Source organism: Hirundo rustica, chromosome 2 (assembly GCF_015227805.2).
Source record: "Hirundo rustica isolate bHirRus1 chromosome 2, bHirRus1.pri.v3, whole genome shotgun sequence".
Taxonomy (NCBI): Eukaryota; Metazoa; Chordata; class Aves; order Passeriformes; family Hirundinidae; genus Hirundo; species Hirundo rustica.
This window is the reverse complement of record NC_053451.1, coordinates 8,457,947-8,481,596: the sequence shown is the minus strand read 5'-3', so window position 1 is coordinate 8,481,596 and position 23,650 is coordinate 8,457,947. Positions and strand designations below refer to the sequence as shown.

At 41.4% G+C, this 23,650-nt stretch overlaps 2 protein-coding genes across 4 annotated transcripts in view; one reads left to right on the top strand and one right to left on the bottom strand.

Moving 5' to 3' along the window:
• Nucleotides 1-3,368: 3,368 nt before the first annotated feature.
• Nucleotides 3,369-13,501, bottom strand: MRPL39 (mitochondrial ribosomal protein L39). Of its 2 annotated transcripts, none has more exons than XM_040057048.1 (10): nucleotides 13,392-13,501; nucleotides 11,927-12,133; nucleotides 11,564-11,703; nucleotides 10,831-10,930; nucleotides 9,483-9,550; nucleotides 8,111-8,223; nucleotides 6,549-6,614; nucleotides 5,214-5,367; nucleotides 4,151-4,198; nucleotides 3,369-3,498 (listed from the first exon to the last, which is right to left on the bottom strand). In XM_040057048.1, the coding sequence occupies exons 1-10, from the start codon at nucleotides 13,432-13,434 to the stop codon at nucleotides 3,460-3,462; spliced, it is 978 nt and encodes a 325-aa protein (XP_039912982.1). In that variant the 5' UTR covers nucleotides 13,435-13,501; the 3' UTR covers nucleotides 3,369-3,459. The 2 variants fall into 2 exon arrangements, with proteins under 2 accessions (XP_039912982.1, XP_039912981.1); XM_040057047.2 differs by lacking the exon at nucleotides 13,392-13,501 and adding an exon at nucleotides 12,661-13,002.
• Nucleotides 13,502-23,026: 9,525 nt separating this feature from the next.
• Nucleotides 23,027-23,650, top strand: part of JAM2 (junctional adhesion molecule 2) — a 28,293-nt gene continuing 27,669 nt past the window's right edge. The window contains exon 1 of one of the 2 annotated variants that reach the window (XM_040054957.2): nucleotides 23,027-23,255. In XM_040054957.2, coding sequence (XP_039910891.1) covers nucleotides 23,201-23,255 — 55 coding nt within the window. In that variant the 5' untranslated portion in view covers nucleotides 23,027-23,200. The remainder of the gene's footprint in view (nucleotides 23,256-23,650) is intronic. The other variant, XM_058419286.1, reaches the window with a different exon arrangement.

Here is a 23,650-nt window from a genome sequence, read left to right as displayed (position 1 = left end):
TTACACACAGAAATTTAATAAAAAGAAATAGCCAAGACAGGGTATTGGCTAAATTCTGCAGTATCTTTTCCCATCTATCCATCCTTGCAGTTTCCTATTGTGTTCTGTATAGAAAATAACATCTATTTTCTTGTCTCTTTTTGAACTGATCAGTGATGGTGTCTTCTGACTATTTCCAATGGAGAAGATTGGGCCAGGCCCCATGTTAAGCAGTAGAATGCAAAAACATCCAGAACCCACACTCAGCCAGAGCTTTGCCATAACAACTTTGGTATTTTATATAACTCCACAGCTTTAAGTTCGGCATACAGTGATAGTTACAAGGTGTGTGTTGGAGCACAGCCCCAGCCTGCCAGCCAGGCTGGAAATACCCTGTAGTTCAGCTGAAGTTCAGAAAACCTAAGTCAAAAAGAGAAAGGAAGCATCACTCTAACCCAACTACTGCAACAGCCCTCTCAGCACACAATTTCAGCATTTTATGTACCTACAGTCAATGGTTAAATGGTCTTGAGCTCAGGGTCATATCTCTCTGCTGCTCTGTGGCTGTGGGGGGAACTGAGCACTGCTTCTATTTGTTCTCGCGCTCACCCAGGAAATGTTCAGGACTTCTCTAGCAGTGCCATCACTTAATACACATCAGGCAGGGAGTACTCAAAATACTGTGTAAGCCATCCCCCCAAAAAAACACAGATGTTCTTCCCTGCACATGTGGTTCTGAATCCCATTTTGGCAGAACAGACTTGAATCTACATTCCTATTTCAAAATGTGCTATAGTAAGAAAGAAATGAACACTATTGCCCAGTTCTCTTAACTGTTTCTGTGCTCTGTGGGAATCCTGGTGCTTTTCAAAGGCATCCTCCAGCTACATCTCTCCCTAAGGACAACCTGTGTTCTGGACCCCATGGAAGTCAAGGTGTGAGATAGCAGAGAGTTCTGTAGAAGTTTGAGCTTCCACCTTTTTATGCACAGACTTCCAGGGAAGTGTCTGCCTCAGACCTCAACAGCATTTTCAGTATTTTAGTCGCACACTTGCAAAAGTCCCCTTTGTGAGGCGACTTACTTGCTCCTCCAACCAAAAAAAACCTCAAACACCAAACATAACAACTGACCAAAAAAACCACCCCTCTCCCCAGCCCCCTAAAAAAGAACATACCACAAAAGCTCTGAAATTCCAGCTAGAATTGTAAAAAGTAAATTTCTAAGGGACAGCAGCACTCTCACCTTCCTCTGCAGCTGGTGGAATCCAGGAGGAATTTTGGATACACAAAATAGCAAGCATCATCAGGGGACTCTCTGGGTTGTAACAGAACAAGCTTAAGATTCAAAATAGACCACCTGGATTGGATCTCAAACCAGATGGCAAAATTTCACCAGTCTTGGGTTTATCAAAGATGGCAAGTAGTGCATTAAACAACAAACAAAAACCAACCAACCAAGCAAAACTAAAAGAAAACCACAACAAATTCCCCCAAAACAACACAAATAGAAATTTTTTGTGTTTCTTCAGGTAAGAACCAATGCCTGCTTCTTCAACATCACCAGCACAACAGGTTCAAAGCCAAAGTACACTCTGGCAAGTTCAATTTAAAGAAAATATATAGAATGTGTAAATGCATATATGTATTTCACTGTAAACTTTGAATGAACAATCTTATTTAAAAAAATAAGCACCTGATACCATTATAGAAAGTCATCTGCAACAGTAATCAAGAGGAAAAAAACCCATCAGTTTTCCAAGTATCCTGGGAAGACATGGGTAATACCTAAATATATTTTACAGAACTACTACCCTGCTCTTACAAAACTGTGGTGTCAACTGATTAGGAATCATGTGATGCAGTTAATGGTAAAAATAATAACTGGGATAAAATTCAGAGAAAATATTTGCCCTTCAGAAAGTAATAATAATTTCCTCTGGTATAATTACAATAGTTCTAATGAGTTAGGGATGAAAATACAGAATGTTAGAAAACATCATCTAATAACACCCGCTAGTGAGATTTAATTAAAGTCACCATATTTAAATATCAAAGAAAGAAAATGCATAATAAATCTTACTACACTGGGGATGCAAGTAATGAACTACATTCTTGGTATTATTCTGGAATATGACCTTTAACTGCACTTGTGCAGCAACAAGAAATTATTAAACTCCAAGAACTTTCTGGCTTTCGCATTCTACTATTTTTGTATTGGTAAAGCAATGGCAATTATACCTTTACATACTTTTAAGGGTATCTTTTTAAGATACTATTTGTCTCAGTTTTCAGTTGCAGTAGGACACATCCATATGGATGGACACATGCAATTACTGTTGTCAAGGTAAGAACAGGGGCAACTTCCAAGTTATTGCAGATAAAATATTACCTTCTGTATTGGATTATGTAACCTTAAAATGTGTATTCCATTTCATCTGTTGAAAGCTGTTTTTTGGGAGATGTTCTATCCTTCTCTCAGCCTTCCGGGGGGGGGGGGGGGGGGGGGGGGGGCGGATGCCTTCTGATAATGGCCCAGCCATTAACACCAAGTGGGGCAGTGTTTCTTATCTCTTTCACCACCCCTCCATCCTCCAGGGGGGACATCTTCTGATAGGGCCCCATTAGGGCCCACCAATGACATGACACATTCCATCATCCCATTCTGAGATGCTCCACCCAGTGGGGGAAGAGCCAACTGTTCCTAGCTAGATAAAAACTGGGACTGAAGAACATAAGGTATCCAGTTTTTCTCCTAGATTCCTGGAGGAAGACCGGACCCATCTCATCACACTGGACTTTCTACAGGACCATGTCTACTCCACAGAACCACATCTGTTACTCCAGGAGGACTTATTTAGACTGCTTCCAACACCCTGACCCACAAGGTGCCAGGTCGTATCCCTGACTCTGTCAGGGTTTTCCAGCATTTTTTGTTTGCTTTCTTGTTTTTTTGCACTACTACATTTGTATTTTCCTTCTTTTTAAAATATTCCTAGTAAAAAACTGTTATTCCTATTCCCATATCTTTGCCTGAAAGCCCCTAATTGCAAAATTATAATAATTTGGAAGGAAAGGGGTATACATTCTCCATTCCAAGGGAGGCTCTAGCTTTCCTTGGCAAACAACTGTCTTTCAAAACCAAGACACCTTCCCTCCCTTTTTTTCTTTAAGGAAATCTTTAAAGTGGACTGAAACATCTCGTGTATACCTGTGCCTACACTTATCTATGATTAAGGTCACAGAATTCAAATTAATTACCCAAAACATTTTTGTATGCTTTAAAGTGGACTGAAACATCTCGTGTATACCTGTGTCTACACTTATCTATGATTAAGGTCACAGAATTCAAATTAATTACCCAAAACATTTTTGTATGAGGCACAAACAAGTCATGTAAAAATACACATTTTATTATGTATATTTAGAGGTTCAACTTAAATTGATAGTTTTGCCTTCTTCAGTTCTATCTTTTGCCTCAATTCATTGTGTTGCTGCTTCTAAACATTCTTCTTCAGTGACCTGCAGAAAGATAGCAAATTTGATATATTTTTAAAAATTATTTCACTCTCCTTGATCCCAAAAATCCTTGCCTCATACTGTCACTGTAACAAGAAAGGAAAACCTACAAAGACTTGATCTTCTCTGAAATCAAACAGCCTGAAGGACAAGAATATTCAAACTAAGTACAGGAAAGATGCCATGGGGAAGCCTCAGAATATATCCTTTGCTAACAAGTTTCAGAAGACATGAAGTACTTTTTCTTCTGTCTCTTGCCAAACAAGTAAGTAAAATTACTGATCGGAAGGCTCTGAAACAGCTGCTCTTTAATACTTACAAAGACTTCCTATGTTTAACATGTCTTGATAGTGGTTATTTGGTCATATGTGGCTATAATACTTCATAGTTCTATTTAATTTAAAATATTTTTAATTGGACAAATCATATTGATCAAATAGTATATGCTGCTTTTTTAAATGGCATAACACATTTTAATAACACACCGCAGAAACTGTGCTACCATGTCCTCTAATAAACAAGCAGATAGACATCTGATTTCCATTCACCTATGAATATTTCCATTCCTATCATTGTTCTTGAGTATACTACCTACCTCTAATCATTCAAATTGTCCTCAATCAGAGCACACCTTTGTAAGACTAGTAAGACTTACCAGTCTCTTTGATCTTTCCAGCAGTTTGTGCCACACAGTGTGGTGAGCCTGTGTGAAATGTCATTAAATGATGTTAACAGAGATAAAAAATAATCCTATCATAGATTGGTTCTGACAAATGTATAGAAACGAAGGTGCAAAACCATAATAATGCCCAGTTCAAATGCCACAACTTATAATTTTGGTGTCCAATTTGCCCATATTCATGTGGGCGTCTTGAATAAATGTCTACCCATCACATGCCCCATCCCTGGAAGTGCTCATGGCCAGGCTGGATGGAGCTCTGAGCAACCTAGTCCAGTGGAAGGTGCCACTGCCCATGGAAGGGGAATTGGAACTGTATGAACTTTAAGATCCCTTCTAACTCAAACTATTCCATGGTTCTATAATTCATCCACTGTGTGGAATCCTTGAGGAGTTAATTGGCAAAAATGGGAATTACGCTTAGGAAGGGAACAGAGAGATGACCTGAGGAACCCTTAAAAATTTCTCCAAATAAGACAATAGCACATGTGCTAGACCACAAGGTCAAAATCATGTTAGTGAACAGGAATGGGAATAAAGACTCCTGCCTCAACTTCCAGTTCTGCAAAGCCTTTGTTGAAGACTCATTAGAGCTAGGACTTTTTTCATTGTTGCTGCATTTTACTTTGGTGTCATGAAATTCTTTGAGTGGTATATTTATCATGAGTATAAATACAAAGTTCCGCTCTTTTAAGGACTGTCAGTAGCCTTGATGTCAGAAGATTGGCATGCACAACTTAAGCAAGCAGAATGAAATATCCACACAGAAATTATATAACTGAAACAACACTATCCATACTGAAAGATAACATCATGGGCCCTCTCATGCAAATCTTTCTAGTTCTGACTGCACATCCATAACAGTTTCAGGAAAATTAATCCCAAATATCTAACACAGTTGTCATCAGGGGTCCTCCTTTGCTATGGCTCTCAACAATGAATTCCATTTAGCTACCAATACAGCACCTAACCCAGATGGGAACACAGGCAAAATGCTCTAACTTTAAGAAGAAAAACCTGTGCAAAATAGATTACTTACCTTCAAATGGACTGGCAAGGACACACCCTGGAATCTCCTTATCAATTCAGACTGGTCAGTCTGAAGATTATGGGCTGCCGTTATCTCATACTGGAAACAGAAACTTGTCCTTGGAATATGAGGACCTTCACTTACATCTACAAAGTCACCAAACCTGGGGGGACAAAAAAAAAAAAAAAAACACCAAAACAGCTTAAATGCCAAATATATATTTTGAGTGAAATACAAGGAGGCTGGGTTTGATTTTTGATTCACAAATTCCAGTCAACAGAAAGAAAATCCACACAAATCTCCAGCTCAGCATTTTTAAGTTTCCTAAACCAAAAGTACAGGTCACACAATTTCCTTAAAAGAACTTAGGAAATTTAAACCTCAAGTCTAGGAAAGGATCTTAGGTTTAGAAAATCTTTGATGCCATGTTGGCTCTAAAACTGGGATAACTCATTAACCAGAAAAAATTTGTCTCCAAGATTGCCTGTTTTCCACAGTACAGTGTTTACAACCTGCAGAGTTATTTTCCTTTCCTGTTCTTGGAAAACTGCAAATCAATTAAGAGAGACGGCATAATACAGTAAAGAAATACTGAGAATGAACCTCACCCAGAAAGCAATAGGTAAGGCCATTTTCCCCTTTATTGAGCAAATCAGAGTGTGAGGAAGAATGACACAACATTGTTCTAAAATTTCAAGAACCACCACTGCAAAGATATCTGTTCCTTTAGATAGATGTGGACCACAAGAACAAACTAAGAACTCTTTAGACATAAAAAGTTCAAAACTGAATATTCTACAATGGCCTAAGATAGAGAATTGCCTAAGATATCATACAACCTTCCCGCCTCCAGACTAAGAACTCTGTTTCTTACGCTGTATCACCAGGATGCTGTTCTATTCTCATCTTCACAACTACAAAGCAGTAGCCTGCAAGTTAGGAAGAACTTGACAACTTTGAAAGAAAAATCCATTATGCAATGCTAACTCTTGTTTTCAAACCAGTATTTGGTTTGTATTTTATTTAGCCTGTCAAGCTCTAGAGATTTATTTAGTTTTCATGTAAAAGCACTGAAAGCAATAAGACCACTCTGGCACTTACCACCTCTAACATAACAAGAAATAGAAATGTAGTATCACAAAGTATCACAAAATAATGGATGCTTTAAAAAACCCAAGCAAACCAGCCACCCCAAGCAACTTAAGACAGACACAGACAATAATGAATGGAAGTGATCTTTAAAACCATCACAGGTAACTTGCTGTTCTCACCTGCAGAGAGTACTTGAAATATACTCAAATGTCCCAGTGAATCATTACAAAATGGGAGTTCAGTTTTGCTCACCTATGTAACAGTACAATTCCTTCCATATTCTGAGACGCTTTTCTTTCTATCATCTCCATTTTGTATCTGGACAAGAAAAAAAAATTCTTTTAAAAATCCTCACCTTTAACATCTAGTTCTTATAAGAACACTTCAGAAATTAATTTAATTTATTTAAAAATCCTAAAAATCATGCTTGTACTTATGTGAGCTTCAAGACTGGTTTAAATTCCTAATGACAACACATATTGACATGCTTCATTAACAGACCTGTTAGTTAACCTCAGTTCATGGAAAAATTACAGAGATTTTACTGAGCACTATTGAAAGGCACTTTAAAAATAATGTAATCATCAGGCACAGTCAACATGGGATTCTGAGACAGGATATTTGTGAATGATTTAATGTTGTGCTGGGAGGCAGACATGTTGTGCTGTTCAGAGCAGACATTAGGAAGGATTTCCTTAGGAGATGGTGTTTAAACACTGAACAGGCTTTCTTGGAGTGGTGGTCGATGTCCCAAGCCTGTCACTGATTAGGAAGCATCTGGGCAATGCCTCCTGTCAGCTCCACATCAGCCAGTAGGTGGTTGTTGTAGGTCTCCTCCTATTCAAACATCTATTCCAGTCTATTCTGTGCATATTTTATATGAGGACCATGCTCCCACAGCAGAGTTTTATTCAGAAAGACACAACGGACCTACTACTACAAGTAAGAGTTTTTCAGGTCACCTCTAAGACTAGAAGACACCATAAGACCACCTAAACTGATTTTATGCAATGTGTAGCCCTCAAGAGCTGGTCACCAGCAATACAGCAAAATGTTCTCTGTGCTTTCTATTCACAGTATCTAAAGGTACCATCAAAAGTCAGCTCCCACCTGCTGTCAATGCAGCCAAGAAAGTGGAGATGATGATCCATATGTCACATTAAGATAATTTTCAGCATTAAGCTAAAAAAATTGCTATTTTGCAACTTCATCATAGTTTAATTTTGGTTCACAAAATGATAAATTATTTATCACTTTCCCCCTACATCTCTCCAACTCCCAAAATGCTGTGGACCAGGAACATCAGCTGAGGTATTTTTTTCAGCAAAGACAGGAGGTTTTGAACAAACCTGTTTTTATAGCACAGACCAAAGTATTTTATCCATTTTCCCCCTGTACAGTTCAAAAACTGCATTTCATCAAATCTTCATTTGAAGATACCAGGACATGAAAAATGTACATTTCTTTAAATATGGAAGTCTTTCAGCAAAGGCTACCATGTCAAAGCTAACCACCAGAGTTTCAATTTAATACTAGTGGAATCTTGAAGCTTGCTAGTGAACAAAAGAAGTCTCAGTCTTTCAGTTTGCTACAAAACTACATCCAGTAAAGGTGTCTGGTGTTGGCCTCTGGAGAGAACAATAAGGACTAAGTAAGTTGGTGGAAAGAAAATGGGGGCAGGCTCATTCAGAGCAGGGGGAGAAGTACCTTCTTACTTCACCCATCACATCTTATTTTAGATTTATAAAACCAAGCAGAGATCTGACTTGATTTCTAATTGCCTCTTTGAAAGAAAGGCAAATTCAGACACTCACATATTATGCTGAAACATTTCATGTGCTACTTTTGCTTCAACACACAGTGTTTCAAAGGGCAGGTCTTGATGGATTAGCTTTCTGGCATCCCTCGTAAGAGAACAGAAGTCGTCCTAAAAAAAGGACATAAAAACTGTAACCACCTTTTCACAGCTATAGTGAACAGATAAAGCACAGCAAACACTAAATATTAGTCAAAGCAATAAAGATCATCTACTATAAACCCTAAATACAGTGATTTTACTATTGGAGTGTCTTACTATTATCATAGGAGCTCTACAGATTATCACTGTTTTAATGGACAGATTCAATGCCCAGTCAAAGCAATAGGCATTTTTCCATCAGAAACAATATTTATTAATTAAACTGCCCAGGTTTTCCCTACATGGTACTACATACACAGTCTTGCTACTGTTATATACTCATCTACAGATCTTGTTTCCAAGATGGGTGTCTTCACTTAAGCTCTATTGAGATAGATCAAAGCAAAGAAAAAAAAAAAAAAAAAAGAGTACTGAATATTTATTAAATAAAAATTGGTCACCTTGGACCAGAGTCTGACGTTCTGTGTAACTCAGATTTACTTGTAAATAAGAAAATCTTATGAGGTGCAATTACATTTAAAATGTCATGTAGAAAATATTTCTAACTAAATTACTTCAGCTACAAGATCATATTGAAGAAAATTTCTGCACTGAATGAATATTGCTTTTTAGCCATACATACTTCTGCTGGTTTTTGGACACAAGAACAAGAATGGGCACCAGATGGTTAGAACATCTGTGATCACAAACAGTTCTGAGATGTAGAGTATTCAGATTATTAGATTTACTGCAGAGCATGAAATATAAGCAAGTTATTAAGGAGAGCTGCAGCTGAATGTGCTCATAGATTTTATTCAAGAACAAACTGATTCTGCTGTAAACCACCAGAAAATATGCGTTATACACACTTTCATTTTCAGAGACTCTATTCACACTAAGACTGTGGCTGCATCTACATTACCAGACAAAAGCAGCTGAGGAGAAACAGATCTGTACAGTAACAAAAATAGCACTGAGGTCCCAATAGCTCCATCAACTGTTTTGGAACTTGTACTTCAGACTAGAATGTTCTCTTGCTCCACAGACTTAAAGCCTGAAAGCATGTGACAGACAGCACAAAGTTTATTTTTGCCTGAAAGGAAACCTGAGAGCATTCTGCCATAGCACCATGTCTAGTAAATGCAGAGATCAGCTCCCAAAGACTACTCTGAATGTGCACTTACAAAAAGGGGGAAAAAGCTCTGTCCCTTCTCCCCTATTAAAAAAGAACAACTGGACACAGACACAAGCTATAGATCTTTTTGGGTTTATGTTTGAAAAGTGCTTACGTTTGTTGGTTTCCAGTCATTCAGTTTGTTGTCCAAAACTACATCGTAACAGAAAGCTCCAGAGATCACTGCAATTCCAATCCAAAGATAAAAATATTCATGTTTGTAACAAAGTATGTATTTCACAATCATACTATATTCTTACAACAAAATGAATGAGAAGAAAAAAAAAACCAAAATTATCTCTAGAAATTCATCATAAAACAAAAGTTGTCAGCTCCGAGTATACTATAAAATGGCAGACTGAACTTGTGTTGTTTTAATTTCACTGAATGAGAAAGTAATTTGAAAGGAGTTTTAATGCAATGTCAGCATAATAGAATCCCAATAAAGAGGGGAAAAAATACACTGCTACATAAAACTGCACCTAACACTGCAGAAAGAAACTAAATCCACTAACTTTAAAAATACTTCACTGTTTTCCCATTGTATTCCTCACAAAACCGATGTGAGCTATTAAATGATAAAGAGGAATTTCTTGCATAGAGAAAACAGACAATATTAGCACTGCTTATCCATGACACAAGCACAGCACAAATTTCTGGTAAAGGCAACAGAAATTTCTCTGACAGTTGTTAGAACACTCTTTTGTGTATACTGAGTTATGTCTGTTTAGAAATCAAATCTATGAGCCCAGTAAGATTACTATTTCTCTACATGCAGTATAAAGATATAGCTGAGTACAGCCAAGATAATTCCAAATTCTGGTAGAACTGAAATATTTACCCATACTTATCAATCACTACAAATGTTAAAATTGCTAAAAAAATCCAGCAGCTATAGCACTCCATATGACCAGCAACTAATCTTCTCATATATTAAATGCATAATTATGCAGGTTTTGTTAATGAAACAAACCTCTTCTCTTGTGCATTTTCTCAGCTTTCTAAATCTTGATCAGATCACAGATGAGCAAAAGTTATTAATAAGTTTGTTTGTACCTCAATCATCTTCCAGTTTGGTGTAGACATTGTCATTTTTAGCAATGCAAGTGCTGGACAAGCTTATGCAGATATTAGAGCAAATCCCACAGAAACATGTCACATCACATCTAGAAACCTTGATCATGTCACTTCACAATACAGGGGTTTAGTTACTAATTTCACCTATGAAATCCTAAGTGGTCTGAAACCCAGTGGCCACATGGACCAATTTTCTGAACGTTGATAACAAAATTGTTTTCAGTGTGGTTATTATAAATTAAAGGCAACTACAACATGTAATATACATACCAATGCTAAGTACCATCAATCATTGGAAAAAGAGTCTCTGACTCTTTTTAAGTTTGGTTATTAAACACTCACTTGAGAAGCAGCAAAAGACAATCAATAGAGAATACTTTTATCACCTGGCACTTCTGGAGCTTTAACTAGGTTGACTGAGTAGTCATCCTTGAATGCTCGCTTTAGCACACATGCCATGATCATGGCACAGGAACGCCAATATGCCTGAAAAGAGAATTTCAGAACATGAATTTAGTGCCTAGAAGTGAATTATTAAAAAAAAACACCCCAAAACTTACCTGGATGATGCACAAACCTAGCTGCCAACCCAAACATTCCACTCCTGGAATTTTTCAAGGCCAGGCTGGACATGGCTATGAGCAACCTGATCTAGTGGAAGGTATCCCTGCCCATGGAAGAGGCTGGAACAGGATGAGCTTCTAATGTCCTTTCCAACCCAAGCTTTTCCATGATTCTATGATTACTTTCTTTAGTATTTAAATTTTTATTTGGAGATGATTCAAATAAAAAATAAAAATCAAAATTGCACTTAGAATGCAAGCCAGGTGTAACCCTGGCGATATTTAAATTTGAAATCATAGAATAATACAAAAATTGAAAGGAAAGCCAACAATTGACCTAGCCCATACACTGGTCCAGCTAAATGACAGCCATGATGTACCATTAAAAAACATTTCAAAAATGTCTGAACTTCAATGACAACAAAGTTCAAGAAAGCAGACAGGCATGGAACTGAAAGATGCACACAGAATCAAGTGGTCATAATCAGGACCACCTGCAATGAGACAAGGTACAGTGAACCAGGGTCACCTACAATGGAACAAGATAAAAATTTACCTTGTTTACTTCCTCTGGATCTTCATCTTTGAAGGTAAGAAACTCAATTTCACATGATTTGGTCAGCGGTCTGTACATGTCCCAGATTTCACCATCCACAAAAGCCAGAACAGAGTTCTTGCAATGCCATTCACTTAAATCTAAAGAAAGTTTAAAAATCCCCTAAAGTATTAGTTAGTTATGAACCATATTTCTCAGGATCAGCAGTTCAGACTGCTGCATTTCTAACAACTGAAAGTTTCATATTTGTAAATTACTTGGAAGGATGAACAGTGAAAAAAGCCTCCAAAATTAACTGTTTCTATTTCAATTGGCAGCACAACATTCATCATGAGGGGCTAGCTCAGAAGTCCATCCACTTACGCATGGCACAGTTGTATGGTGTAGACAGAGCCTTGTTCATGATGAACACACTGCCAGGGTGCAACTTCCCAGCATATTTCACTTCAATTTTCTCAATTCGTGGGTGAAGAGATAATTGTCTCTCTTTCTCTTTGGTGAAGAGCTCATTACGCATCCGAACCACCTCATCAGGTGTCAGCTGAGAGAAAGCTGGTGTGGAGATGTACCCTGGTGACAGGAGAGATACTGAGTAAGCAATAATCCTGGAGTAAGAAATTCTGGGGTGGGTCCAGCAGAGTCCCTCTTATGAGGAAAGGCTGAGGGAACTGGGGCTGTTCAGCCTCAAGAAGGGATGACCGAGAGGGGACCTCATCAACACCTGTCAGTGCCTGCAGGGAAGGGTCAGAGAATGGACCAAGCACTGCTCAGTGGTGCCCAGGAATTGGACAAGAAGTAAGGGGTAGAAATGGATGTACAGGTAGTTCCACCTGAACATGAGGAAGAACTTTCCTGTACAGTGACCAAGCACTGGAATAGATTGTCCAGAGAGGGTGCGAAGTCTCCCTAACTAGAGATATTTCAGAAACATCTGGATGCAATCCCATGCCATGTGCTCTGGGATTATCCTGCTTAAGCAGAGAGATTGGACCAGGTGACTCACTGTAGTTCCTTCTAACCCCAACCATTCTGTGATCTATTCTGAGTTTTCAAAGCCTCCTTATAAGGTATTGGTTTCTAAACTACCGATCACCCACCTGTCTGTCTCAATATGTACAAGGTAGCACATCTGCAGCTCCAGCAAGTGACCACACTGGGCCCCTGCACTGCCTGCACAAAGTCACAACAGGAGACTCTGAGGCAACAACAGAGGTCAAAAAGATGATGAGGGGTCTCGAGCATCTCTCTTATGAGGAGAGACCGCAGGAGCTGGGCCTGTTTAGTTTGGAGAGGAGAAGACTGAGAGGGAATATCATTAATGCATATAAATATCTCAAAGACAGGTGCCAAGAGGTTGGTGCCAGACTCCTTTCAGTGGTGACCACCAACAGGACGAGAAGCAATGACCATAAACTAAAACACAAGAAGTTTCACTTCAACATGAAGAAGAACTTCTTTCCATTTAGAGGGGCAGAGCACAGGAATAAACTACCCTGGGGCTGTGTGGAGTCTCTCTCCCCGGAGACATTCCAAATCCACCTGTACACGCTCCTGTGTCACCTGCTCGTGGTGACCCTGCCCCGGCAGGGGACTTGGACTGGATGATCTCCAGAAGTCCCTTCCAACCCCAGCTACTCTGTGGTTCTACTCGAAAGTTAATGTCGCTCCCTGGCTGCAAAGGCCCTTCCCTCAGATAGGCCAACCCCCCGTGGCATAAGAGCACCTCAGGCCCTGAAAGCACCGCCGCAGTACGAGTCCGAGCTCGGGCCGGCCGCGCACTCGCGGTTCCCGGCTCCCTCCCGCAGTCTCCGCTCCCTCCCGCACTCACGGCTCCCGACTCGCAGCCCGCGGGTAATCCACGGTCCCGCCATGTTCCACAGCCCTGCCACGGTGCCGTCTCCTGCGGTTCCGCCGGAAACACCGGCAACATCCGTATGGTTCCGTGGCTGCTCCGCCTGCGGCCGCCGGGCGGCAGGAGCGTCCTGGGCCTCGGCTGTCGCCGCTCCCTTCAGCAGCCCTGGCAGAACTCAGAGCCACAGAATCTAATCTGCGTTGGAAGGGATCGGCAACGATTATCGGAGGATCTCATCCTGGTGGGTGAGAGGCTGGACATACCCCGGCCGTGTGCGCTGGGAGCCCAGAGACCCCCGTGTCCTCGCCTGCATCCAAAACCCCGTGGGCAGCAGGGCAAGAAGGGGATTCTGCCCCTCTGCCCTGCTCTGCTGAGACCCCACCTGCAGGGCTGCATCCAGCTCTGGGGTCCCAGCACAGGAAGGACAGGGACCTGTTGGAGCCAGTCCAGAGGAGGCCACCAAGTTTATCAGAGGGATGGAGAACTACTGCTGTGAGGAAAGGCTGTGAGAACTGGGGCTGTTCTGCCTGGAAAAGAGAAAGCTTTAGGACATCCTAATTGCAGCCTTCCAGCACCTGAAAAAAACTTACAGAAAAGAGAGTCAAGACCATTTACCAAAGCTTGTAGTGACAGAAGAAGGAAAAATGGCCTCAACTGAAAGAGAATAGGTTTAAATTAGATATAAGGAAAAAATTCTTCCCTGTGAGGGTGGTGAGGCACTGGTACAGGTTGCCCAGAGAAGCTGTGGCTGCCTCATCCCTGGAAGTGTTCATAGTCAGGTTGGATGGCGCTTGGAGCAACCTGGTCTAGTGAATGGTGTCCCTGTCCATGGCAAGGGGTTGAAACAAGATCATCTTCAACATCTTTTCCAACCCAAACCATTTTGTGAATCTATGACTGTGATTGCAGTCCAGCTTCTGGCCCTGCACAGGACAACCCCAAGAATCCCACCACCATGTTCCTGAGACAGAGGTGGTGGAATCACACCATGTTTGCCCAGAGCAGTTCTGCAGTCTCCCTCACTGGAGATATTCCACAACCATCTGGACACAATCCTGTGCCATGTGCTCTGGGATGAGCAGGAAGGTTGGACCAGGTAGTGCCTTCCAACCTGACCCGCTCTGTGATTCTATGATTCTGTGAGCTCTGACAGTCTCAGTGGTGTGAACCAGTGCCCTGGAGGGGAGTTCTGAGCATTACTCTGGGCAGGAACATCATCCCAGAAGGTTGTACCTCCACCACTCGCCACCTGCTCCCCTTTGTTAACACTGCCCATCTGCACTGGGTCTGCATGGCTAGGCTTTGGGAAGTGAAGCAGGGAAGCTACAGGTGAGCACCCCTGTATTCTTATCTGAGAAGCTGCTAGAAGCTTTCCCAGTGTCCAACAGAGCCAATGCCAGCTGGACCTAAGGCAGACCCACTGTTGGCCAAAGTAAACCATCAGCAATAGTGGTAGTGCTAAGGGATAAGAGATTTAAGAAGGGAAAAAGTTACTCTTCAGTAGCAATTGTAGGCAGATAAGGAAGGACTGGGAATGTGTGAGAGGAACAGCCCTGCAGACACCAAGGACAGTGCAGATGGAGAGGGAGAACATGCTCCAGGCACCAGAGCAGAGATTCAACTGCCTGCACTGGAGAAGTGTGAGTCCTCATGAGGAGCAGGCAGCAGAGAGAACGTGTGACAAACTGACTTCAGCCCTCATTCCCCATCCTCCTGCATTACTGAGGAGGGAAGGAGGTAGAGAAATCAGGAATTAAATTGAACCCAGGGAAGAAGGGTGAGATGAGGGAAGACTTGTTTTTATTTCTCACTTCCCTACTCTGATTTGTCAATAAATTAAATGATTTTTCCTCAGTTTTGTCTGGTTTGTTGGTGGTGGTCATTTGTGCATGGTCTCTCAACCCGCAAGCTTTTCACTATATTTTCCCTGTCCAGTTGAGGAGAGGAGTGACAGAGTGGTTTTGGGAAGCACTTGGTGTCCAGCTAAGGCCAACCCCTCACACCTCCCAACTGTCCTTCCTCCCCAAAAGATTGAACACAAGCAGAAACTAGCTGTGCCCATGAAAGAAAACCATGGTTTACATTAAAACAGTACATTTATGAAATAACTTGAGAGTTCATTTTGATGTTTTACAATTTAGCTGATGATGGGCTTCATTGCAATCTTCAGCTAGCAATGATATAAATGGCCAACATGAAGCTAATGTCAGACAGTTACACTAAATTAGCGTCATTAAGAGCTAAACATGTAATTAAACTCAGCATCAAAAAATAAAAGACATGGAATTTTCCACCATGAAAACATCTGTGGAGCAGTGGAACAGCTGGGTCCCCTTGGTACCTGGCACTGGCTTCCTTCTTCACCTGGGCTTTCATCCATAAAACCAGGGGTGTGAGTATGGTAGCTATTTGGGCCCTTCGTTACATTATTTGATGGGTTTAGAATTTTAGCAAGTCAGTCATCCTTCCTCATTTTTAAAATTAGTTAAATACAAATAATTTAGAATTATGCTAATATTTGCATAATTACAGCTCAGCTACACAATTTCTCCTATTAACTCAAGGAATCATATGCAGTCAATGATCACATGACAATCATTTTGGTTTAAATGGTTAAAAATAAGTAAAACAAGGTTACTAGTGTAAGGTATAAAAATCTCACTTTAGTATTCTATAAGTAGATAAATGCAGAGTGCTTAGAGAATGAGAGACAGAAACAAACCTGTCTCTTAGGGACAGGAGTAAAGTTCTACTTAATAGAATTTTACTTGCACACTGTACAAGGCACTGAATGCAAGGTCACTGAAGTGATACAAATTACAGGGTCAGTACTGCTGAAAGATAATGTTTATTCACATGGTTCACATTATTTCTCATATTAATATCCATGCACAAGCAAAGTGAGAGTAGCATTCCATGGCCAGAAGCAGCAACAGCCTTTTAAAACAACTTGCAGTGTAATTACATCTTAAGAGGTATATTCTTCATAATACCATAGAATTATAGAATCAGAGAATCATTAAAGTTGGAAGAGAACTCCAAGATCAAGTCCAATCTTTAACTTAATATCACCACGTCTACTAAACCATATCACAAAGTACCGGATCAACTAATTTTCTGAACACTTCCACCACTTCCCTGTGCAGCCTGTTTCAATGGTTTACAACCCTTTTTGTGACCATTTTTTTCCTAATATCCAACTTGAACCTCCCCTGGCACAACTTAAGGCCATTTTCTTCTGTTCTATCACTTGTTACTTGGGAGTAGAGACCAACCTGACTACACCATCCCAGGAGGTAGTCTTAGAGAATGATAAGATCTCCTCTGAGCCTTCTTTTCTCCAGGCCAAACAACTCCAGGTTCCTGAGCTGTCCCTCATCAGACTTGAGCTCCATACCCTTCCCCAGCTTTATTGCCCTTCTGAACATGTTCCAGCATATCAATGTTCTTCCTGAATTAAGGACCCCAGAACTGAACACAGGATTCGAGATGTGGCCTAACCAGTGCTGATTGCAGGGGATGGTCACTGCCCTGGTCCTGCTGGTCATACTTTTTCTGACACAAGCCAAGTGCTGTTGGCTTTCTTGGCCACCTATGTATGTGCTGGCTCATGTTCAGCTGCTGTAACCAGCATCCCCAGGTCCTTTTCCTGCTTTCTATCCACTCTGCTCTAGCCTGTCCTGCAGTGGGTTGTTGTTACCTAAGGGCTGGACCTGATAAATTGGCCTGGTTGAATATCAGACCACTGGCCTCAGCCCATTGATCTAGTCTGTCTGGATCCCTGTTGCAGACTCTTCCTGCCCTCCAGCAGATCGACATTCCCACCCAACTTGCTGTTATCTGCAACTGGCTGAGGAGGAATTCATCCAGATCATTACAAAGATATGAAACAGGGTTGTCCCCAGTATTGAGCCTTGGGGACACCACTTGTGACCAGTTGCCAACTGCATTTAACACCACTCACCAGAACTCTTTGGGCTCTGCCACCCAGGCATTTTTTTACCTGAGCAGTAAAGCATTATGGACACTGTAGCAAAATAATTCTGAATTCTCCATCAGCAGCATTGTGGCTAATGCATTGTCCACTGTTGCTTAGGTTGAATTGTGTCCTGCAATGCCATCCAATGTGATGGATGTTTTTTTGAAATGTACCTTTGATTACTACTGGGCTGCCTACTCAGTGGCAGTAATCTTGCAAGTTCAGTTGAAAAAGAAAAGAGTCATTGATTCTGTACTTCACAAGTCAGATAAAATCATGCAAGACATTCCAGAAAATGAAGGTGGGTTGTAGGGTGTTTCACTGAAAAAAGCTATTGAGAACAAGTAATTTGTATTGCTTTTACTTGTTCTACCCTCACATTTTGTGGCCTTCTTTGTTCAACTTTAGCAGTCCTTTTAGGTATGAAATATTTTAACAGTCTAATAGTGATACAATGTTCTCTCACAGTACTCTAGTCCACTGCAGTATGGCCAGGCAACTAATCCATGGTGTGCTCTGTCTTTAAACAGCCATCAGTGACAGCTCGGAGAAAAAAAACCACAACTTATCTGAAAATGTTTTTTTCCTTCTTTTCTCAAAACTATACTTGCTCACATTTTTTAATTTCAAAGTACAAAACAAGCAGATAATGTCAGATAAATCAGATTTTTTTTCCCCCAGATGTGAGTTAAAAAAAATAATATGAAGCAGCTATAAAAAATAATAAAATGCCACAGAAGTCAAGAGGAGACAAAGCCTTCTATAAACAGAGGAATGGACATCCATTAAAGCAATACCCCAGGACATTGTAAAATCCAGGTGTGATAAATAAAATTGCAAAAGAAAAAAGTGTCCCTTAGACCGGAAATATCAGCCTGTCCACACACTTACACATGCCTGCTGATTATTCTTTACACTAAAGGGCAAGGTTTTCAAGCTGATAGATTCAATGTACTGCAGGCTGGCGGTCAAAGCTGCACAAAGAATACATAGCACATCAATCAGTGGATTTTAGGAAAAATATTTGTGAAATGGAATATAAAATGTGCATATTGGCAATTGAACTAAATTAAATGGAATCTGTTTTAGAAGTTTTACAAAATAGTTTTCCATCAACTTGCTATGCATGGAATCACATGAAACTGGTCACTTTACAGCTGTGTGCTACTGTATTCAGCATTTATTGGAGCAAATATATGTGACAACAATTTAGTGTGCTTAGAAAAAAGATGTATACAGAGATCTTATGCACAGACTATAGCACCAAATCTCAAATGGCATCTCTGACCACCTCAAACATAACATTTCTCTTTTTAGAAATATGAAAAAAACTGTTTCTTCTTTGTTAAATATAGAAAGATATTCAAAGGTATCTTCTTGATCAAAGCCTGGACCATGTAAGTTCCAGTAACAGTAAGCTCTTTGAGGCAGCTCTCTCTCTCCCTCAGAACCCATGCTCCATTTTAGCCTCGGCTAGCTTGAGAGAGAGCCCACGCCAGAAGGAATTTTCCTTCAAGATCCTAAAAGCTACCCAGAGGCTGCAAATCTTTTCCTTTAGAGAAAGCAGATGTCCATTGATGGCAAAAGTAAAGAGTCTGCTCTTTGTCCAGGGAGGATTACGGCTTTATTCTGGGGACCTGCTCCTGCAAAGTCTGGAGCTCAGTCCGGTCCCCGCACCCCCCTCCCCCCCCCCCTCCCCCCTCCCCCCACCTCCCCCCCCCCCCCACCTCATCCCAGGGCTTTTACCCAGGGGGAAGGGGCTAGAGGCAGGGACAAGCCACTACCCAATCAGGGATAAGGTGGGAGTGGAACAGAGTTGGGTTACATTCCAATGTGGGAGGATGGGCGGGGCCAAGCAGGGACAAACCTGGTGATACATTTTCCAGGGGAACAGGGTGGTACAGAAGAAACCATTACAAAACTCAATATAAAAATGAAATACAATATAAACCCAATTAATGCACTACAACAGCTCTTCAACTGTCCATATAAAGAATGATAGGTATGTGAAGCAGAACAAAGACTCCACCACCCAAGGTTATAAAGTAGGTATGCTTTACTTAGCGCCCGGACGCACAGGGAATAACTCCGCCGAAGACATGTGTGCCAAACAGAGCAGGCACTCTTGTTCAAATACACTTAAACTCATATATATTTATGAGAGCTTCAACGTCGCCTATACATATTTAGAACCTATCCCCACCTACTCTAGCTTTGTATGTCAAATTTTTTGTCTGTGCTTGCGCATTGTCTCCTGGTGGTCTTAGGTGGGGAGGGGGGTCACTGGATGAAGTAAAAGTCTTCCTCAAGTGTCCACTGGATGAACCTGGCTTTTGTGTAGGCTCTCTTTGTCTCTCGCTGTCCTCTAAGGCTCCTGGGCATAGTCTAAACTACAAATCTAGTTTTTTTCTAGTTTTTGAGCACCGGTTTCCACTTATCAGTCTTGAGCAAATGAGCAAGCTCCTGTTTTTATATGGCAAAGGATTATCTGTTTTTAACACTTGATTACACAGCAATTATAATCTGTTTAAATTTAGTTATAGGTCCCCTATATCACATGCTTATGCACATGAATTCCTTTTTTTTTTCCTTATTTTCTCCCTTTGTGGCTCCATATCCTGCATCTTCCCCACTGCTATCATCAGCAGGCAGAGTTATCAGAAAACTTGCTGAGTTATCTCCTATTATAGATGAACCAAGAGACACTAGAACATTTAAAGCACAATCATAGTAGGAAAGTACAGGAAGAAAAAGGAAAAGCAGCACAGAACTGTTATTCTTTATGCTTGCACTGGTATTTCACTCTGCAAACAAGAGAACAGCCAGTCCAGATCATTGCACATCTATACTACCTGCTTATCAACAGGATAAAAAATTATGTTCTTTCTTACATGGAATGAGGGTTGAATTATTTAATCTACTTAAATCCAATGAGTAAACTTGAGAGATTTTGCTCCCCCTGCAAAACAAAACATATTTTGAATGGAGAAATAACGAAAAGGAAGAATTTCTTAATATAACTTAATTTCTCTTTATTCATTTTTAGTGTCCTATATCTAGGAAAAAATAAAATATTTCCCAAGTGAAGAGTCAGACTTATGGTTTCACAGAATTTTTACAAATTGTTTTTGAAAACAGATTTTTGTTAGGTGAGTGTAGTTTTTCCCCACGAGACTAGACGGCCACCAATGGCAAAAGTAAAAGAGTCTGCTCTCTTTCACCGGGTGGGATATTACATCTTTTATTCTCGAGTCCTGCCCTGCTTGGCTGGAGCTGTCCCATTTGCTTGCTGAGGCCAGAGGGCTCGCCCCTCCCCCGTCGTGGCTTTTTCCCCCAGGGGGCAGGGCCCAGAGGCACTACCCAATAAGGGAGAAGTCGGAGGGGAAGAGAGTTAGGTTACATCTCAGTGTGGGGGATGGGCAGAACATAGGACAGATACATAGAAAAAACATTAAAAATCCAATGAAAAATAAACCCAATTAATGCATTACAACAGGTGAGGAGAACAAAACTCTTTGACTGCATCAGGGCCTGATGTGGTTCATGCCTTAAACATTGTTATGAAGGAGTTTTGCCCATTATAGCAAAAACTGTATAAAGAAGCTACAACCGCAGAAGCCCACCCCTCCTTGGAGATGCCTGACTGAAATTTTGCACTGTGAGTTAAGCCGCCTAGATAAGATAAAGGCAATGTTATGTTCAGTCATCTCATGTCCAAGAAGAAACAAACAAGGCTGAGGGAAAGGAATGCATCCACAAGAAAGCCAAATGCAGCAGAATCATCCTTGGCTAGGTTTGGGGTGGGGGAGACCACAGCCCACAGAGGCTAGGTTTACACAGACTCCCCCTCAACCGAGGGGAGAGGAGGAGGTTTCCGATGTGTGGTGTAACCTCTGGTCAGAGGCAGTGAACACATGTCCTCCCTTACACAAACCATTCCAGCTATGAAACCTCCAACCCCAAAGGGCACATCCACATGACATTCACATGAGAGGCAGCTGAGGGGGTGTCTTAATTCATCAAAGATCCCCAAAGCACTCCCCAGATGCTTTGTACCACAGGACTGCATGTGATGCAAAGTGATGTAACAGATCCAGAGCCTGCTGCAAGAAACTGCCTCTACCCCCGGGCATTCCCACCTGGCCTGGCCTGACCATATATTAATCCACTGGATTCTATGCTTTTCCGGGGCGACCTTCACCACTAAGAAGACCAGCTGGAGAGGATGAACAGAACATCGTTGGGATTCACACAATGGTGATATTTTCTTTGATCTGTCTCTGTTACTCTCTTTCTGTCCCCCCAGCTCCCCACCTCTTTTCTATTTCTTTCTTTTTTTCTCTCTCTCCCTCCTTCTCTCTCTCTCTCTCTCATATTTACTATTAATAAATAAAACCCATATTATTGACTTTGGTATATAGTCTTGTTTGCACCTTAATTTGAGCATTTCTAATAGCTATAAAAATTGGACTATAACACAGTGATGGTGCAATAGAAAAAAAGGTAAACTCTTATTATTAGAACAGATTATCATCAGCACTTTATATTTGCAATAGAAAGTTTCATTAACAAGATGAAGAATTCACTGCAATGTGAGAATGTAAAATAATCTAAAATATTGTCGAATAAAATGAGGAGAGTCTTTCATTTTATTAATTCCTGGGATTGTTACAAAACATCCAAATCTTGAAATCATGTTGCAATTACACTCAATTTTTCAAGGCTTTTCTATATGAAGGACTTGACTAGAACAGCTAGCACAAAATAAGATAGCTATTCTTGACTTGCATTTTGTATACAGATGTTAATTATAGACTATTTTTATTATTCTAAAAAGGACTGTCTATGGAAAGTTCTCCAAGAATACCTGTTAAGCTGAGCATCTCAAGTAAATTTTTCCATTTTGGGTTCCATGCATTATTTAATGAAAACATTTCTACTACATTTGACTCTAAAAGATAAAAAATACAGATAGCAGTCTTGTGCACTTCTAACAAAGTACTTAACAGTATTTTTAAGAATACTATTGGTGAGCAAAGTACATAGAGAAAAAGTGTGTATATTAAATGAACTATATGTATTACAACCACCAAAAACTCTCCCAGTCTGGTATAAAATAATAACATAAAAGGTTTTGAAGATCACCGTGTGACACGTCTCCTGCTTTAGGTGGGATTCTATCCAGTCCAGCTGTACAGACAGGCAAAAGGAGTAATTTCTTTCTGTGACTTCTTTCGCCTTAAAACAGCGCCTCGCCCTCCCATGGCTTTTTTGTTAGCCGGAATATCCAAATGTTTGTTCCGTGATCTCACCCCGTTATCCCTACTTTCACCGCGGCGGGGGGTTTGCCTGAGGAAAACGCACCAACAGGGACAACGCTCTTCTTTGAGAAATTCAACCTTTTCCTAACGAAAAGTTTGTTCTGTTGCAACAAATGTCCTTGAGCTTATGAAGATGTCCCAGCTTAAAAATAAATAAATTAACAAAACGGGGAGTAGAGCTACTGGATTCAACACAACACAGCCCCCGGGATGCGCGGGGGCATTGCTGGGGCGGTAGAGGAAAGCGATGCTCCCGGAACCGCTGCCCGCCACGGCTCCCCGCTCTAGGGCGGGCGGCCAGGGCACATCCCCGCTCCGGCCCCGGCTCCTCCGTTCGGAGCGGGGAACCGCCTCCTGGGACAGGTTGAAAGTTTGGGGCGGCTCCGAGCTCGGAAGAGGCAGAGCCCGGCTGGTTACTGTAACAGCTTCGCGGGCGCTGAGCCCCCAGCCCGCCGGGCACCGCCCCGCACCGCCTCCACGGGAAGATGGCGAGCCGCAGTCTGAGCCTGCTGCTCCTCCTCTACGTGGGGGTCTTGAGCTGTAAGTGGTCGCGTCCCTACCCCGCGGGGCTATCGCGAACCGCCACCTCGGGGATCTTCCCCTACGGCTCTGACCTGTGGTGGGACGGTGGCCGCGAAATCTCTGTATGTTGCGGGGGTTCGTTCCTGGAGGTGTCGCTTCCCCTCGCTTGTTCCGGAGCGAGAGGAACCAAGTCGCGTCTCCAACAGAGAAATGCAAACGGGCGCGTCCCCCGCCACAGCCGGGGCGGTGTGCGCCGATTCTTGTGTATCTTGTTTTCGTGCCGATGTAACCTGTTTAAGGCCGGCCTGGTTGAGTGCAAGTCAGCGGCCGTCTGCCGCTGTGGAAACTTAAGGACATGCGGGCTGCATAGATAGTTTTTCTGATGGCCTTTACAAGGTGAATGAACAAGGGGC

What these genes read in the sequence shown, in the direction of transcription:
- MRPL39 (XM_040057047.2), bottom strand. Translation starts at nt 12,805, where the DNA reads ATGCTCGAGACCCCTCATCATCTTTTTGACCTCTGTTGTTGCCTCAGA. An exon ending in TAAAGCTCCAGAAGTGCCAG is followed by an intron (nt 9,551 to 10,830) that starts GTGATAAAAGTA and finishes TTGGAATTGCAG; the next exon opens with TGATCTCTGGAGCTTTCTGT. An exon ending in GAAATGTTTCAGCATAATAT is followed by an intron (nt 6,615 to 8,110) that starts GTGAGTGTCTGA and finishes TTTCTTGTCCAG; the next exon opens with ATACAAAATGGAGATGATAG.